Genomic DNA, 18,147 nt, shown 5'->3' on the forward strand with positions numbered 1-18,147 from the left:
ACTATTCCATGCAAGGCAAAATCTCCTTCATAATTCCCAACTACTGCTAGAATTTCCTCATTAACGCCACATCATCTGAACTTGCTGGTAGGCCCATACTTCTTTTCATCTTTCTTCCTCCCTTTGGTCTCTCTCCCAACATATTACTCTGATCCAGGGACACTGATCTCCTAATTCAAGTTCCTCCCATAAGACATACCATCTCCCCCTCAATCTGGACATTTCTTTTCAGTGCCTAGAATACTTTACCTCTTCATCTTTCCCATCTCACTTTATACAAGAAGTCTTTCCCCATCTTCCCTTTGGCCCAATTTATCCCGTTGATATTTTGTTTGTCCATAGATATTCTGAAAGTCTCGCCCATTAGACTTTGAGCTCCTTGAGAGCAGGAACTGATGTTTTATCATACTTTGTAAGCTCAGTTCTTAAACCCAGGGCTTGGCATAGATGTTTAACACATATTTTGTTGACTCCACTGATTGTCTTCTCTTTGTCCTCTTTTGAACTTCTTTCAACTCTCTTCTATAGATTTTTAAAAAGGATCCACTGATGCCCCTTTCTTCTCTAGGATTTACTTCTTACTAACAGGATTTTCCCTTTTTTTTTCCTTTGCTTAATTTGAAAGCTGTGAACTCTCCATTGGGCTTCACATTCCCTGAGTTGGTTGTGATAAGGCATAGATCTGTGATAAGATTAGATCTTTCAAGTACATTTCAATCAATATTTCTGAAGACCTATCTGTCTACTATCCATTAAAGCTGAGTCAACACCCTGTATATATTAGCAAATGATATTTTAGAACCACTGAGGTCAAAGAATTTCATTCCTCTACTAAGTTGAGAATCGAGTGAGGTGCTTCTCTCCAAAGACCGCAGAGTCTACTATGACAGGCATGGCCATGACATTGGACTTCTCTGACAGAACCTTCTAAAACTCAAGGTGTTCTTCTCCTCCCCAGTCTATGAAGATCTGGTAATTAGTGCACCCCCTCACTGAACCCTTTCAAACTAGGTCAGAACACCCAGTTTCTACTGGTCCAGCTGGTTGAACAGGAATTCTAGAGTTTGGCAACACTTTATCCCATCATTAGAGAGACAAGTCATTCACACACTCTATGCCTCAGTTACCTCATCTGTAAAATGGAGAGCACATTCCTCAATCAATCAACAAGCATTTAAGTGCTTAAGAAAGCAAAAGTCCCTGCTCGGCAGGGCCTTCCAAAGTCACTGGGAGAATCAAATGATAGCACGTTGCAAGTCTTAAAGCCTATATAAACATAAACTGAGCATCTAATTAGATTAGAAAGGCAGCCAAGGGGCATAGCAGGGGGACAGCTGACTTGGAATTAGATAGACCTGCCTTAGATACTACCTGAGTGATTCTGGACAAGTCACTTCACCTCAGTCTGCCTGTTTCTTCAACCATAAAATGGGGATAATAACACCTATCTCCCAGAGTTGTTGTGAAGATTGAATAGGAAATAACACCTATCTCCCAAGGATACTGTGAAAACTGATTAAAATAACATACATAGAATCTTATAAAAATCAAATTTCTATATAAATGCTGCTAGCTAGAAAAAGCAAAATAAAGGTTAGTTATAGTTGGGAAAGACCTGAATTCAAGTCCTTGCTTTGATACATGCTAACTTATATGAGCCCAGACAAGAAATTTAACTTCTTGGTCTCCCTGATTACCACTACCCCAAGTAATACCATAAAGTGCAGCTGTTACTGCTCAGTTGTTTTTTCAGTCACATCCAGCTTCTTGTGACCCCATTTGGGGTTTTCTTGGCAAGGATACTGAAGTGATTTGCCATTTCCTCCTCCAACTCATTTTATAGATGAGGAGAGTTCAGCCAACTGGATTAAGTGACTTGGCTAGGGTCATATAGCTAGTTAAGTATCTGAGGCTAGATTTAAACTCAGGTCTTTTGGACTCCAGGGCTATCCCATAAACAGACACTTTGCATTGATGGAGGGATTTTCCTCATTGGGAATGCCTTCTACTAATGAAATCATAGGTCTAATCCCTCTGTCCCCCCTTTGCAAAGTAAGGTATAAGGACCTTCCCTATTGGACTCCACGATATACATTTTCCATGTGGGCTAGAGAAAAGCAGGCTATCCTAAAGGAAAAAAAGGAATGTGTTCTCAAACATCTAAAAGGGTCTTCTAGAGAAAAGGAAGTGAAATTCATCTATTTGTATGGCTCCAGAAGAGAAAACAAGGATCTTGTACTGGGGGCAGATGTGACAGGTAGATATCTTCATAATCTAACACTGAAGCCGTCTGGCCATGGAAAAGCGCTATCTCAGGAAGCCCTCATTATTGAGGGATAGGTGTGGGGGGGGTCTTTTTTCCATACTGAGATTCTATGATGCTTTAATGTCATCATAAGCTGTCCTACAAGTGTCTAAACACTCCCTAGGGTAGTAGGGAACCTAACCCCAGGTCAGGTGGTTCTTTCTTTGACACACCGGGGACTTCTAAAGGACAAGGCCTCAAATTTCTGGTTACAGCTTTCATAATGTCCCAACTACTCCCTAGCGGGAAGGCCCATTTTTGATGGTAGGTCTCGGAGTCCCTCCTAATCCAATGGTTACTGCTGACCAACGACAGAGTGTTTTTTTCAAGAAACTTAATTTTGATAAAATATGAAAATACTGAAAAAAAAGTCTATAAATATTCCAAAGGGAATAATACTCAGCACAGTATAATGGAGATCTGAATTTAGGATTAAGAGACCTGTATTTTAATCTTAGCTGGTCCATGTGATTCTAACTGGGAAAGATTATTTCTTTCATCTTTTAAAAAATAGGGGCTGTTGGGGTGGCTAGGTGGCACAGTGGATAGAGCACCGGCCCTGGAGTCAGGAGGACCTGAGTTCAAATCCAGCCTCAGACACTTAATAATTACCTAGTTGTGTGACCTTGGGCAAGCCACTTAACCCCATTGCCTTGCAAAAATCTAAAAAAAAAGGGGGGGGCTGTGGTAAGGAGGAAACTTTTGCTGTGTAAAAGGAAACAATTATAATGTCCTTGGATTTAAAAAAAACAACAATGCCCCCATTTCCCAAAACACCCTTATTATTTCCTTGACACCCATTCCCTCTCCTCTCTTCATGGAGCCAAATGTGCCAAGTACAATCATTTTCTGAGTCAGTAAAGTGATAGAGGATATAATTTTAAGATCCTTAAACTAAACAAAATAGTTTGTGTCCTCTAAAGGTCAATAAAAATATGAAATCTTTTTATAGTTCCCCCCAAATTTCCCTTCCCTGCCTCCCCCTACTAATGTTTCATTGCCTACAAACTCCAATTCCCCAGCCCATCTTCTCTCTTCAAAATACCCAGAAACTTCCTTTAACTGGAATTCAGGCTGTCATACAGAAGATGAGAGTCCTTTATTGTTAAGAGAAATCTGAACGATTTTAGAAAAATATAAAATAATGCAAACCCTACATAAAGAGAGAGTGTATCTGAAGTGGCTTTCCATCTACAAGCAAATCCCATGGAAAATTACTGAAAGGAAAGAGATGTGGAAGGATGGACTAGTGGAATAGAAACATCCCAGCCTCTGGGTGGTCAGAAAAACGGGGCTGGCAGTCTGTCCTTGTCATTCAGTACCTTTGTGACTTTAGCCAAATTAGGTCTTGTTAAAATGAAGGGGTTGAACCAGATGATTTTTGAGGTTTCTTGTAGCTCCAAGTTTCCAGAACTCCCCATTAGAAGAATCCCACAATCTGCTCCCAAACATAGACATATGGATGGATTTGTCCTGAGCACATACTATAAATCACATTTCTCTCTGGAGTCAGTTAAGGTCGGAAGAACAGACCAAAAGAGGGGCATGGTACACATCTCAAAGGCCCTATCCATTTACACTCATCTTCATGGTGACTGGCATCATTCTCAGCCCAGCAATTTGACTTATCTGTAAATTATCTCTGGGTATGGCAGAAGTTTTAATGTCTATTAAATGTCTACTAGTCAGCAGTCAGCAAATCACACAATTCTCCTCTCTAGTCCTCAGTTTCCACATCTGTAAAAATCAATTGTATGGAGGCAGAAGCTCCAAATCTTAGCCATTCTACAACATCTCATTTGCAGACAGTGGTCTATTTGAAGCTAGAGGTCTGGGATTCTCGAGGCCCAACTCAGATGACCTGGGACAAATCACCTCTCTGAGCCTCAGTTTCCCCCTTTGTAAAAATAAAGTGACTGGACAAGTCTGTCTCTAATGTGTCTCCTGTATCCTGTTTACTTTCTGACTTGACTTGATCATGATTTTCAAGATTTATTCAATCAGAAGTGCCTACACATTTTCAAAAAAGATAGGCAGTGCAATAGAACAATAGACCCAGAACTGGAGAAGTAAATGCAAACCAAGGACAGTGGTGTGGTTCAGTGGATAGAGCACCAGCTCTGGAGTCGAGAACTTGAGTTCAAATGTGATCTCAGACACCCAACACTAGTTGTACGACCCTAGACAAGTCACTTAATTCCCATTGCCTCCAAAAGAGAGAAGGCAGGAAGGAAGACAGGAAGGAGGCAGGAAAGAAGGCAGGAAGGCAGGAAGGAGTCAGGAAGGAAGGCAGGGAGGGAGGGAGGGAGGGAGGAAGGAAGGGAAGGAGAGAGGAAGAAAAGAAATGGCAAGCCACTCCAGAATACCTACCAAGAAAATCCCAAAAGAGATCCCCATGATTTGGACACAAGGAAAAATGACAGAATGGTAATAAAAAGGACTCTTCTGTCATCCCCTTCTCCAACCCTTTCCCATTCAAAAATGGCCCAGACAAACAAAAAGCCCAGAGGATGCAGCTTTCCTGATTTCTAGCTGGGCCAGAGCCTTAAGGAGAAGTCCCCTGTGTTTCTCAGACGGTTAAGGGGAATATGTTGCTATCTGCCCATTTCTCAGGGGTATCAGGAAGATTAATTAGGGACTGTTTGACAAGGACTCTAGAGAAGATGGTAGGATTGTGCATGCTGAGTCTGTGAGCAGTAAATAAGGCACTCTCAATCACTGCTTAAATAGGAATATTTTCCTTTTAATCTCACTAGGCTGCTTTTAGCCTGATCATTCCCCCAAAGAATACAAAGCTTTGACTCAAGACATCACAGACTCTTAAATCTATAAAACCCCTACTTGAACACATAAAGATAGAGAACCAGAGAAATGACTTATCCAAGATCACCTAGCTCTTCCTCAAATACAAGCCTCCAGAGTGACTTGGGTAGTTTCTCCAAAAACGTAATTTACAGCAAATAGTAGATAGATGGAAAAGACTACTGGATTTCAAGTCTGAAGTCTTAAATTCAAACCCTAGTGTTACACCTAACTACCGAAGTGATCTTCCCTAGAAATGTAAAATTTCCTTAAGTCCAAGTATCCCCAGAGCTAAGCAAATGTTTAATGAGGGCTTTGGAATAGCTGAGGATGGAATTAATATAAGACTTTCAGTTTCCCTCTCTGCAAAAGCGTTTATATAGCTAAAGTTTTCAATGCTCTTTATAAAAAAAATTTTTTGTTCCTTATATTAACCAGGGCAAGCAAAGAGCTGCAGCTAGGTGGTGCAGTGGCCAGAGCACTGGTCCTGGAGTCAGGAGGACCTGAGTCCAAATCTAGCCTCAGACACTTGAACTTATTAGTTGTGTGACCATGGGGAAGTCGCTTAACCCTGATTGCCTCACATACTGGGCCATCTCCAGTCATTCTGATCCCTGTCTGGCCACTGGATCCAGATGACTCTGGAGGAGAAAGTGAGGCTGGTGACTTAGCACAGCTATCCCTCACTCGAATCCAATTCATGTACTTGTCCTGGTATCACATCTCTGATATTATGATCTTTAAGAATGAAGGACATATGTCAATTATTATCGCCATTTCACAGATGTAGAAACTGAGGCTGAAAGAGGTAAAATGATTTGATGAGGGGTGTATGTCTGAGGCAAGATTTGAACCCTAGTCTTCACTATCAGTCTGTCTATGCCCTATACCACCAGGAAGCTGTTGCTGCTGCTATTTGTCCTTTGTTCTCTAAAAGGAGGATACATCAGGGAGGTGATGCCATAACAAGCACATGAACTGGATATAAGAGGGGGCTGTGTTAAGTCACCAGTCTCACTTTCTCCTTCAGAGTCATCCGGGTCCAGTGGCCAGATATGAATCAGGACGACTGCAGATGACCCTGGATGCAATGGGAGATCTTGACCTTTTTAAGCTAAGGTCTTTTAACAGGTCTCAGTTTGACCAAAGCACCACCTATTGCCTGATTAAGGCCAGTAATAAATGAGGCAAAGAATGCATACTAACAACTAGCATTTCTACTGTACTCTCAATAGTATAACGCCCATTAGCTGTAACTGCCCTTCCCCCCAAAAGCAATGAAAGCATTCCTGATTCCATTTTACAGATACAGAAACTAAGGTTCACAGAAATGACTCGTCCACGTTCCTAAGTATTTGAACTCTGGTCTTCCTGACTCCAGGCCACCAGCTGCCCAAGTTGTTTTATGTCTATTTTTGCTTTAGGCCTAGTGTAGAATTAGATGGATTAAAATGCCCATTCTGAACCTGGGGATCATGGAGAGACCTTAGGGAAGGGAGGGATGATAATATTTTTATTTTCACTAACCTATAACTGAAATTTAGTGGATTGTGGACAGTAAAAGCTCCACAGTTCCCTAACACCATAGTTTTAGCAAGCTCTTGCCCAGTATTTATTTATACTGCACTGTTGGGGAGGGAGGGGATTTAACAAAGATAAAAATACAAACAACCTCCCAGAATGCCCAAAGAGATCTCTAGCTCCATTAGGCCATAGTACCTCCCAAATCTGTCAACAGGAAACATGTTAAAGAGTTGCCCAAACTAGAAGTACAAGCTAGGAGATGAAATTCCTGTTCCATTAATGACTAATTAGGCAGCTCCAGAGGTGGCCAGGTCCTACAACCATTGAGAAGAGTCAGGAGATCAGTGCTCTGGAACAGGTTCTGCCACTAATGCCAGCCGTGAGACTTTGGTCAAGTACTTTCACACCTACCTTATTCTTAGATTTCTGACACTGGAGAAGAGGGAAGATGAAAAGATTAACGCCTGAGGCTGAATGGAAGAAAAGTTGGGGGTTTTTTTAAATAAGGTCCCCCCTCCCCCCATAGGTCATTTAATAATAGCTAACTGTTTAGTTCGGACATCCAGGTAATACTGCAAACACAAGATCAGACCTAGAGTCAGGAAGACCTGAGTTCAAGACATTTGCTAGCTGAGTAATCCTGAGCAAAGTTACTTCATCTGTTTGCCTCAGTTTCCTCATCTGTCAAATGAGCTGGAGAAGGAAAGGGCAAATTATTTCAATATCCTAGCCAAGAAAACCTCAAATGGGATCACGAAGAATCAGACATGACTGAACTGACTAAACAACACCATCTGTTAGGCAATGTGCTAAGAGGTTTACAAATATCCCATTTTACCTTCAAGGCAATCCTAGGAGGAGATGTTATTATTATTATTATTATTATTATCCTAATTTAACAGCTGAGTAAATTGAGGCAAGACAAAAGTTAAGTAAGTTGGCCAAGGGTCACAAAACTAGGGGCAGGAGGGGGTATCTGCACTCTTCCTGAGTCCAGGCCCAGAGTTCTATCCTCATGAGTGCAGCTGGCAGAGCCCCCTCAAAAGCCTTCTAGTTCAGTTAATGATGTTTATTCTTCTTTCTTGAAGAGGACCATAACATCAGGGAGGTGATGCCATGACATGCACATGGACTAGATTTGAGTTGAGGGGGTGCTTGGTTAAGTAACCAGCCTCATTTTCTCCTTCAGGCATCTGGGTCCAATGGTCAGACACGAATGAGGATGACTAGAAATAGCCCAGGATGTGGGGCAATCCAGGGTGAATGACTTGCCCAAGGTCACACAGCTAGTTAAGTGTCTGATTTGAGAAGACTGTATACAAACAACTTCTTTTTGAACATCAGGGACTGAGCCTAGAACAGGTTATGGAACCACTTTTCTAGAAGCCTCAGAAATATCTCTTTCTGGACAGACTCCTAAGAAAACAGTCTTGCTAACACCAGATGCCTGTCCCTCATCAGTTAGGACAACTGACTCTAATTTAATATAGTTTCTTGGAGCTCGAAAGAACTTAAGAAGCTGTTTAACTCCTTCATTTTTTGGATGAGTAAATGAACTTGACAAAGGTTAGCAGTGCCCAGGGAGGGCTACCCCAACCAAACTCTTAACCAAGCTAAAAGAGGAACAAAAAATAGTCCCACTGAGGCACTGAGAGGGGTGGTTGACTCACAAAGTTAAAATCTGCAGCTGCCTTGGCCTACCTGGGCTAAAAGAATTTCCTAATATCTTTGGGAACCAGGACTGACCACAAACTCTGGGAGATAGCAACACCAATGGCCACCAAAAATTGCCCTTAATTGCTTCCTATCTCCCAGGCTGACACTTAAATGGGTGGATTCTCTAGGAAGAAAAACAGACAACTAGAAAAAAGTCAACGAAGCAGAGGGGTGGGGAGAGGTACACATTTGAAAGAGAAAATTCCTAAAACCAAGCCTTAGGGGCCAGAAAGCAAGGGATCAGAAATTAATCAGCAGCCAATTCACCAGCATTTAAAAAAGGCTTATAGTGCAAGGCCCCAGCAGGTACAAGGAAAGGTGAAACTGGTCCCTGCCCTCAGGGGAACTCCAATTCTAAAGGGAATCAGATTCTAATCTCAGCTCTGGGTTTACTAGTTGTGTGACCTCAGGCCATATCAGTTCGACTGAATTGAAGAAAAAACATTAAATGCTTACAGTATTAGGCTGGAGGTGATTCCAGCTAGAGTAAATCAGGAAGACCAGGGTTCAAGGCTAGTTTTTGCTACAAACCGAACAGATTCCTCAATAATTGTTAAACTTGTAAAGGGGTTTGGAGATTAAAAAAAAATCTGAGAACCCAAGGCCTATATCAATGAAATAACCTTTTCAATTCTAAAGATACAATTCCCCAGCCTCAAAGAGTTTATTACTACCTTCCTCTCTGGGTCTCAGTTTCCCCATCTATAAAAAGGATTCTTCTTCCTGAGTTCTGTGGTCCTAGGAAAACCATTTCACCATATTTATCAGTTTCCTCAACTATCAAGTAATCTGGAGAAGGAAATGGCAATCCACTCTAGTATCTTTGCCAAAAAACAAACAAATCCTAAAATAGGTTACAGAAAGTCAGACATAACTGAAAAAAATGACTAAACAACAAATGGGGGTGAGTGGTCCCCTAGGGCTTGCAAAGGTTATCTATGGCTAGATTTCAAAGCTCTGTGAACTTTTTATGCTTTTTTTCTCTAACCTGTAACTGAAATTTGTATTTCTTTTTAGTTTTGAGCATAGGCAAAAGCCAAAATTCTGAGAAAGGATCCATAGACTTCACTTGTCTGGCAGATGCTCCAGGATATGCAAAAAGAGGTGCTGCCGTGGATATAACACCAGCACCAGCTCCAGCTCTGAAGTCAGGATCTGAGTTCGAATGAGTTCTCAGACATTTGATACTTACTAGCCATGTGACCCTGGGCAAGTCACTTATCTCTATCTCACATCCTGGGCCATCTTCAGTCATCCTGATCCAAATCTAGACACTGGATCCAGATGACTCTGGAGGAGAAAGTTAGGCTAGTGACCTTGTCCAGCTCCCTCACTCAAATCCAATTCACATGGTATCACTTCCCTGATATCATGGTCCTTCCTTGAACAACAGCCAGCCTTTTTACTCATACTTCACTTAAAAACTTTTTTACCAGACTTATTTTGATTCATAGAAAGGCAACTTGGTCAGTTAGGAAGCTCTGATGACAGGCTATGGATTTAAATTTTGATTCTGTTAGTTTCTATTTACTTGTTCTACCTCCCCTTAAAACAACAAACAACCTTTCCAATTGGATAGCAAGCTTCATAAAGCTGGGGACTGTCTTTCATTTATGACTTTCTGAGTCTCCCAGAGGCTTAGTACTTTGCTTTGTTGTTGCTGTTTAGTCATTTGTTTTGTAGTTGCTGTTTAGTCATTTCAATCCAGTCCAACACTTCATGACCCCGTTTGGGGTATTCTTGGCAAAGATACTAGAGTGGTTTGTATTTCCTTCTCCAGCTCATTTGACAGATGAGAAAACTGAGGCAAACAACGCTAAGTATACAGTATGTATATGAGGCTGGATTTGAACTCAGGTTCTTCTAACTCCAGGCCTGGCAGGCAAACAGGCCACTTTGCTACCTAGCTGCCTCAGGCTTAGTACAATATTCTGCAAATAGTAGGCAATTAACAAATTTAGCAGACTGCTTGTAAAATATTGGTTGCCTAAATAAATGTAAAAAGAATGCACAGCAAATTGGGAAGAGAAGCTTCTATAAGGAAGCAATACCCTAATTTACAATAATCTGATTTGCCAACATGCCTACCAACAGGTAGGACCGGCACTATTTCAGAGATATCACTTCTGGAGCTGGGCCCAGTTAAATTCTGAGGCTCATCACTACAAGGGCAACCACTAGGTAATGTTTTTTTTTCTGCCACAGCAACTCACCATGCCCATCTCCTAAGGCCCTAGGACCTCTGCTCCATATTTCTGTAACCAGATTGGGAGTACCCACCATTCACAATATTAGATGGGGGATTTAAAGCTGGGAAGGTCTTTAGGAGTCATCTAACTTAGCCCTATCATTTCACAGATGAAGAAACAGAGGGCCAGATAAATGACTTGGTGATACAGCAAGATGAGTAGTAAAGCCAATGACTTCTTACTCCAAATCCAGTGTTCTTTCGCCTGTGAACCAGGAAAAAAGCCAATTCTGTGTTCTTAAGAAAAGCATTTTATAATCCCTGGTAGACCAAACACTGATTTTTAAATTAGGGACCCCCCATTAGATAACTCTTAGTGATGGGTGATGGGTGAGCTAATGAAGAAGTTGATCCCCAAAACCCACCCCCTCCTCCAACAAAACAGCAGGAAAAGCTAGAATGCTTTTGATTTTGGAGTGGGAGAATTCAATTTAGTATAGATGTGTGTGCATGGATGGATGGATGAGGGGGTACATTGTCCCTAAACAAAGGGATTTCTCATAAAAATCTGAAATTTAATTTTGGAAATGCCTAGAGGGAAAGGTGAAAAGCAGTCAGAGAATCAGAGAAAAGAAAGAATTCTTCCTGTGCCTCCCCCCCCCCCCCAAGAATGAACCTGACTTCACAGAGCACACTCCAACCACCTTCATGGAAAACCGACTCTCAGGGATGAGGTCAATGTCACCCAGGGGTGGCTCTCCAAGGAAGGGGAGGATTCACTGCAGATTCAAGGAGGATCCTCCAGGGAACTCAAGTAGGGTTCCAGCCTTTCCCTGTTAATGAATGGAAGGCCAAAAGGCACTCTGAGTGGAGAAGAGTTCGTCCCTCTCTCCTAGAGCTCAGTATTTACAAGTTCACCAATAAAATCCTGCCTAAATCTTTCCCACCGAGAATACCATATAGACATATATATTCTGGGGCTCCCGAGGGATCCCCATTTTCTCTTATTGGGGGGGAAATCCGAAACAAAAACCCAGGAGTGCCAGAAGCCCAACTCCTCTGTGGATTGTTTCTCAAAGCACAGGAAACTTGAACTTTTGAGGGAGGGGGGTGGAGACAGAAACTCCAGTCTATTGCTCACACGAGAAGCCACATGCAAAACCGGCTTCCTGACCCCCAGGGCCTCGCCTGTTAGAAGTCACCCTACAACAGGCCCCACACCCGGAAGGCTCTGGGGCTGGGGCACGGCGGACCCCACTTTGTAAACTGGAAAGCGCTCTCTCATGTGAGCAGGTTGACTCTGGCTACAGAGGTGGAGGGGGGAGGGGTGGGGGGAAGAGAAGGGAGAGAATTAACCCGGCCGGGGGGGCAGGGCCCTGGGCAATGATCGCTGTGGGCCACTTGTCCTCTCCATCCCTCCACCGTCACCTCTTCCCCTTTGGCTGCCCCTGAACCAGAAAGTTGTGGCCCCGACTGGCAGCTCCACCGGGGAGGGTTAAGGAAACAGGAAATCACGCCAAACATCCCGAGCCAGCCAGCTTCCCCCGCCCTCTTCCTCCTCCTCCTCCTCCTCTCCTCTCCTCCTCCTCCTCCTCCTCCAGGGGCCGAAGGAGGAGGCAGTCCCTGGCTGGGGGTGCGCGCACATGTCACGGTCGTGGCGCATTGACTTGGGCAGCTCCAGGGGGAGAGGATGGGGGGGACCCAGGGGTCCGTCTGACTGGGCGGCCGGGGGGATGGCGATCACAGCAGAAAGCCCCTTCCCCTTCGGGGCCGCGCGCGACGCGATGGGGGCTCGCAGAGCCAGGAAAGAACCGGGCACCACCAGGAGAAAGTAACTTCCCACTCGGGTCCACGATGCGCCCCAGGTTACGTCAGTGCCCGCCACCGTGCCACTCAAGCCCCCGGCAGCCGGCTCCGGCTCCAGGCAGACAAAAGGAGAGGGCTGCGGGTTACACCCGAAGGCGGCCAGCTTAAGGGGGTGGGGGCGAGAGGGCTCCGGGGCTCACGTTGCACACCGAGGGTTTGCCAAAGGGCCAGCTAGGGGGCTAGCAAGGAAGCCCAGGAGGCGCGATGGGTTCTAGAGGCCCGGGGGGGGGGTAAGCCGAAGATACCCTCAGACACCCACAAAACACACACACACACAGACCCGCGAGAAGGGTCCCCCCGCCCGCCACCGCGCCACGCTGATGGAGCGGCTGCCGTGGCAGAGCGCTTCCTTACCTGGTAAGTAATAGAGAGGTGGCTTCAATCCAAACATGATTTAAATTAGAGTTCCATAGTGATCAGAAAACGGGGTGACGAGGAAAGATAAAAAAAACCACCACAGGATAATCCTCTGTAATCTTAAAAAAAAAATAATGGGCAGGACGGCGATCCGGGTCGCAATCCAAGAAATGTTAAGTTTCTTTAAAAAAAATGTCAATTTCGGCCGCCTCGGCTCTGGGAGATCCGGGGGGGAGGGGGGATTGACCCCAAACCACAGGACTTGGAGTCTTTAAACAGATGCCTCGATGTCTCTTCCCTGGGTGTGTTATTTTCTGCCTTTTGGACTTGAGATGCAAATAAAGGGGGGGGTGTGGGGAGAGAGTGATGGTGGAACGAAAGGGAGAGGGAGGGAGAGAGAGAGAGAGAAAATGAGAGAGAGAGAGAGAGGAGGATTCCCGGGTTGGAGATCTGCTTTAGGGATTACTCATTTGAGAAAGGGGAAAAAAAAAAGAGGGGAGAAAAACAGCCCCCAAGACGTGCGAGTAGCAATCTTTTCTCCATTCAGTCATTTGAATGTCAAGGGCGAGGGTCAATGGATTTGTTTCCAACAGGGCTTCATGTTCAGAATCAGAAGGAAAAAGGAAGGGGGGGTGGCGGGGGGGTATCTCTTGTTGCCAAGGAGAAATCGGCTTTGTTTTCGCTTCCCCTTAGCTACTGGTTGAGGAGGGGCGGGGGGGGGGGAGTAGGGAGGAGGGGGAAAAGGGGGGGGGGGAGAGGAGAGAGAAGAGAAGAAAATTAATACTCCAACAGCCAAGAAGTATAGTGGGGAGATTTCTTCTCGGAAATAAAGGAACCGATATTGCAAGCCCAAGCCTCGATAAGGAGAAAGACTGAAAAACTGGTTCCTTTTCTCCACGCCGCCCCCCCTTCCTCCTCCTCCTCCTCCTCCTGTCTTTCTCCCTTCTTCCCCTTTCTCCCCTCCGGGTTCTTATCTCTTTTCCTCGGCGTCCCACCACTGAGTCGGGAAGGAGGGAGACGGTGGGAAGGAGGGAGAAACTCCCGCAGGCTACAATAAGCCAGCCAGCGGGAGAAGAGCCGGGCGAGGAGGGAAGCAGAGAGCGCCCAGCCTTCGAAAGCCCCCTCGATCAATTTTCATGCAAGAATCATTATCGGTAAATTGGAAATCTGGCTGGCTGACAGCAAATTTGTCTCCCCTAATGAAAGAGAAAGGGTAGGCGACCATCAGGCATCTGTTCGTGAAAGCCGAGTCTCCCGTGCTTAATCTGCTGCTGCTGCTCGCCTCCTTACACCGCATCTTCTGGGTTCCCCACGCTCGGCCAGGCCATCCTGCGTTCACCTGCGATCCTTCCCAAGAGCAGCAGGGCCGGCGAACCCGACCATCCAATCCATGGGGGACACCGCCTGCCGGACCCCTCAAACCAACGGCTCCCCTCTCCCGGGGCCGGAGCCCCCCGGGGAGGCAGGGAGGGAGGGAGGGAGAAGCGCCGGCTCCCCGGTCGAGCCGGGGGAGGCTCCTCTTTTTCTTGTTTGCAGGCTGAGGTTTGTTGGGTGATAGTTGCGAGCTGCAGACGCTACCTCGGTTCTTCCACCGCGGGGAACAACACACACACACCCCACCAGCCCACAACTCTCCCCACCCCCTTCCCCGTCCGCCAGCCACAGAACTCACTGCCCGCTGGCCCCAGCCGCCGGCTCCTCTCCAATCCGGGGCCTTAGGACACAAAAGAGAGATTGGAGCAGCCCGGGCTGGGACTTAACTCTGGACTGGAGAGTCCAAAACACTACCTGCCCCCGAGGCTTCGAGTCCTTTGTGAAACTGACACTGGTTGCAACACTCTCTCTCTCTCTCTCTCTCTCTCTCTCTCTCTCTCTCTCTCTCGCTCTCTCTCTCTCTCTCCCCTATCTCTATTCTCTGCTCTCTCTCTCTGTCCTCCCTCCCTCTTTTCTCTCGCTCCTTTCCTCTCTCCTCTCTAATCTCTCCCCTCTCCTTTCTCTCCCCTATTTTTCTCTCTCCTCTCTATTCTCTCCCTCCCCCTCTATCCCCTCTATTTCCTCTTCTCTCCCCTCTATTTTCTCCTCTCCCCTCCCTCCCCTTCTCTTCTCTCTCTCTCTCTCTCTCTCTCTCTCTCTCTCTCTCTCTCTCTCTCTCTCTCTCTCTCTCTCTCCCCTCTCTCTATTCTCTGCTCTCTCTCACGCAGAGACATACAGATCTGAAGCTTAAAGCAGCTACAAATGCAAGCTGTTTCTTTCTCCCCCCCCCAAATATCCCTGTTGCAACAGTAATCAAGTGCCTGATACAATCTCCCACATTCTCTCTCCACCGATGCATTATCAGATCCGGGAAGACATGCTTCCAGGCAAATAGACCTAATAAATGCTATTACGGAGATAGTGCAGGCTCAGACTGTACCATAGTAACAAGAGCCCCAGCTAATTTGGTTTAAGTAAACGATCAACTGCACAGTCTATGGGTGTCTGGGTCCAAGCCGCCAGGCCCTCCTCCTCCCCCAGCCCCTGCTTGGGGCTCTTCGCGGCGGTTCAAGAAGGCACCATGTGATAATTCCCCCGCACCAAGGGGGGAAAAGCCTACCAGCAAACCACATCCTGTGTGCTAATTGTCCAGCCCAAACAGTTTTAAAGAGACACAGTCCGTCCTCCCCCCACCCCCCATCGGTCTTTAAAAGGTGGTGGGTTTTTTTAAACTGCTCTCCCACCCAATGGAACCTTAGTCAACGTGACCCTGGAAAAGTTACCTTTTGCCCCGAGATAAACATCGTCTTCAATTAAGAAAAGGCCGGAGGAAGACACAACCTCCTCTGTAAAGTGGGGAGGGAGAGGAGAGCTTGGCAAGCCTCTGATAGCTGAGGGGATTTTTTGGCAGCTCTCTCCGACCAGAGCATCAGACCTGTGCCCCCCACCCCTGCCAAAGGCTGCTGAACCTCTCGTCTCCGGATGGCAGGTTCAGTCTTTGAAAGCCCTGGCTCTGAAGGGGGGGACCAGCAAGCCACCTCCTGACCCCCAGCTGCCATCCCCTCACTTTGGGGAATGGCCCGTATACACATGCACTGTGCCTTGGCTTAATCTCATCTGGGAAAGGAGCAAAAAATCCCAAAATCTTCTGAATGTCTAATGAGCCCCCCAATAGTCTGACGCCTCACCCAGGACTTCCTGAAAGTCGGCCGAAGAATGACAGCGCCTGCGGGGGCAATGACTCAAGGAACCTGCACTTGGCTTCCTCCCGCCCCAGGAAAGGGGGTGTGGGGGCTGGTGCTGTGTTTGGGTGTGTTGAGACAGAAATGGCACTAGAAGGTATCGGTGGGGGGGGGTGCCCTGGAAACCCCGGCTTCCACCGTACATGTGCAGGGATCCTCCCAGAAGTGCCCCCCGCTCCCCACTCATTGCCAGCCCCCCCAGCTCGCAGGCGGGGTCCCAAACTGCTGGATGAACAGCCCAAGCCTCCTATCTCCCCGGGCAGCCGCGGGAGAGCGATAAGCATCGTTTAATCTTCGCCTGGCAGCGCTCAGCCGGGCGCCCCCGCCTCCCTCCTCCTCCTGCCCAGCGTCTCCCCGGGAGGGCTCCGGGGCAGCCGGGGCCAACCTGGAGGCGCCCGGGTCGGGTCCCAAGCCGGGGGGCCCAGAGGGCGATGGGCGCCGTGGCGGTGGCTCTTTTGTCTCTGGAGTTGCCATTCACTCCCCAGCTGTGGCTGGGGTGCTAGCATCCCTTTTCCCTCGGCCTTTCTAATGGGCTGCCGTCCCCTTCCCCCCCCCCCCGAGAAACTGACCCCATCGTGGGAACTTTGACCCTTCCTCTCCCCTTCTGGCATACAGATTTCCAGTCTTGCTTCCAATCTCCTGAAAGCCAAGCCTTTCACAGTGGGAGGCAGCCCCTCACTAGAGAATCTGACCCCATCAAGCCCCTTCCTCTCCTCTCCCAGCATACAGATCTCCAATAAGTGCCAGCCCTTTCACAGTGGGAGGCAGCCCCTCACTACAGAAACTGATCCCATCATGGAGCCTTTGGCCCTTCCTCTCACAGATCTCTCCAGAAAGTGCCAACCCTTTTACAGCGAGAGGCCACCCCTCTAACCCCAGGGTCTGGGAGGCCTGACCATAACAGCTACCTGGTAAAGCTTGCTCTCCTAAAAATATTTGTGGTTTGTTTTTTTTTCCTTCAAAAGAGAGTCCAAACCCTCCGCTTCTGTTGTCATTCTTTTATCGGCTTTTAATTCGCTGGGATTACGCTAACAACAGTGGTAATTAATAGTAAACCTTCCTCTACTGTATATGCTAATGGCGTGAGCCATAAAAATTAATTTGCAAACATGTCATTACACAATAGCTGTACAGGCAATAAACCTGTAATTATAGGCCAATCATAGATAGGGTACAGAGGGAGGGGTGCTTTGCCAATCTGTTGGGGTTTCCCCTCCCCCCTTTCTTGTAAATTGTGAAAAGTGCCACCAGAATATTGCTTGCTTTAGTCTGTTTAAGATGGAGTCCACTTGTGGCTAAGACTCCCTCTCCTGAGGAGTAGGAAAATGTCAAACCTAATCTGTAAAGGATGGAAAATCTTGGGGCTTCTGGGGACCTGCTACCAGAACTGCAGCTTCAAATGGCATGAGACAGATTTCAGGCCTACAGATTATACATGACCTTAGGTTAAGGGACCCTCAGTTTCCCCTTCTTTCCAACCCCTACATTTTGATGGGGGGGGGTACCCTAGATGATCTGACTCTAAGGATTCTCTATGTTCCAAGCTTAACATTCTGTGATTCCATGATCTAACCTTAATAATTATTTTCTCCCTACACCAAATTATTTTAAGAGGCTGGTGCAAGCCCTAATTACTTTCTACCACACCCTGGTGAGGCCAGTCAGCTAAATTTATAAACATAGTAATAGTATCTAGTGTTCATCCCAGCCTTTGGTTTGGAGGTCTTAATGTATAGCTTATTTACTATAGCTGGGACACTTCCTAACTGGGAAATTGAGTCTGGATGCCATTATAGAAGAAATGCCTTCAACTCTAGGTACTGCCTGTGTGACCTTGGGTTAGTTGCTTTCCCTCTCTGTGCCTCAGTTTCTTCCTCTAGGAAATGAAGGTGTTGAACCAACGGATCTATGAGGTATCTTCCAGCTCTAAATTGTACAATTCTAAAGAAGTTGGTGACAAAAGAACCAATTAAGCATACATGCTCCTTTCCTCACAGAAATGCTATGAATGCCTTCTCTCCTCCAATTAGGCAAAAGAAAGTGAATGATTTTTAGATCTAAATTGGGAAGGGCTATCAGGGACCATCACACTGAACTGCCTCATTTCACAGTTGAAGAAAGCAGCCCCAACAATGGTAAGTGGCTTGTCTGAGTTCTCCAGAGTAGGATGAATC

At 46.3% G+C, this 18,147-nt stretch overlaps 1 protein-coding gene across 9 annotated transcripts in view; it reads right to left on the bottom strand.

The window, feature by feature from the left end:
• The window catches only part of GSE1 (Gse1 coiled-coil protein), a 613,039-nt gene that overhangs the window by 167,017 nt on the left and 427,875 nt on the right, over positions 1-18,147 (bottom strand). For 2 of the 9 annotated variants that reach the window (XM_074201874.1, XM_074201862.1), the window contains exon 1: positions 12,756-14,369. The exons of the other annotated variants lie outside the window; for them this stretch is intronic. In XM_074201874.1, the coding sequence (XP_074057975.1) occupies positions 12,756-12,792 (37 nt within the window). In that variant the 5' untranslated portion in view covers positions 12,793-14,369. Of the gene's footprint in view, positions 1-12,755; positions 14,370-18,147 lie in introns of those variants that run through there. 9 annotated transcript variants of the gene reach the window in all.

The sequence above is a fragment of the Macrotis lagotis genome, chromosome 1 (assembly GCF_037893015.1).
Source record: "Macrotis lagotis isolate mMagLag1 chromosome 1, bilby.v1.9.chrom.fasta, whole genome shotgun sequence".
Lineage (NCBI taxonomy): Eukaryota > Metazoa > Chordata > Mammalia > Peramelemorphia > Peramelidae > Macrotis > Macrotis lagotis.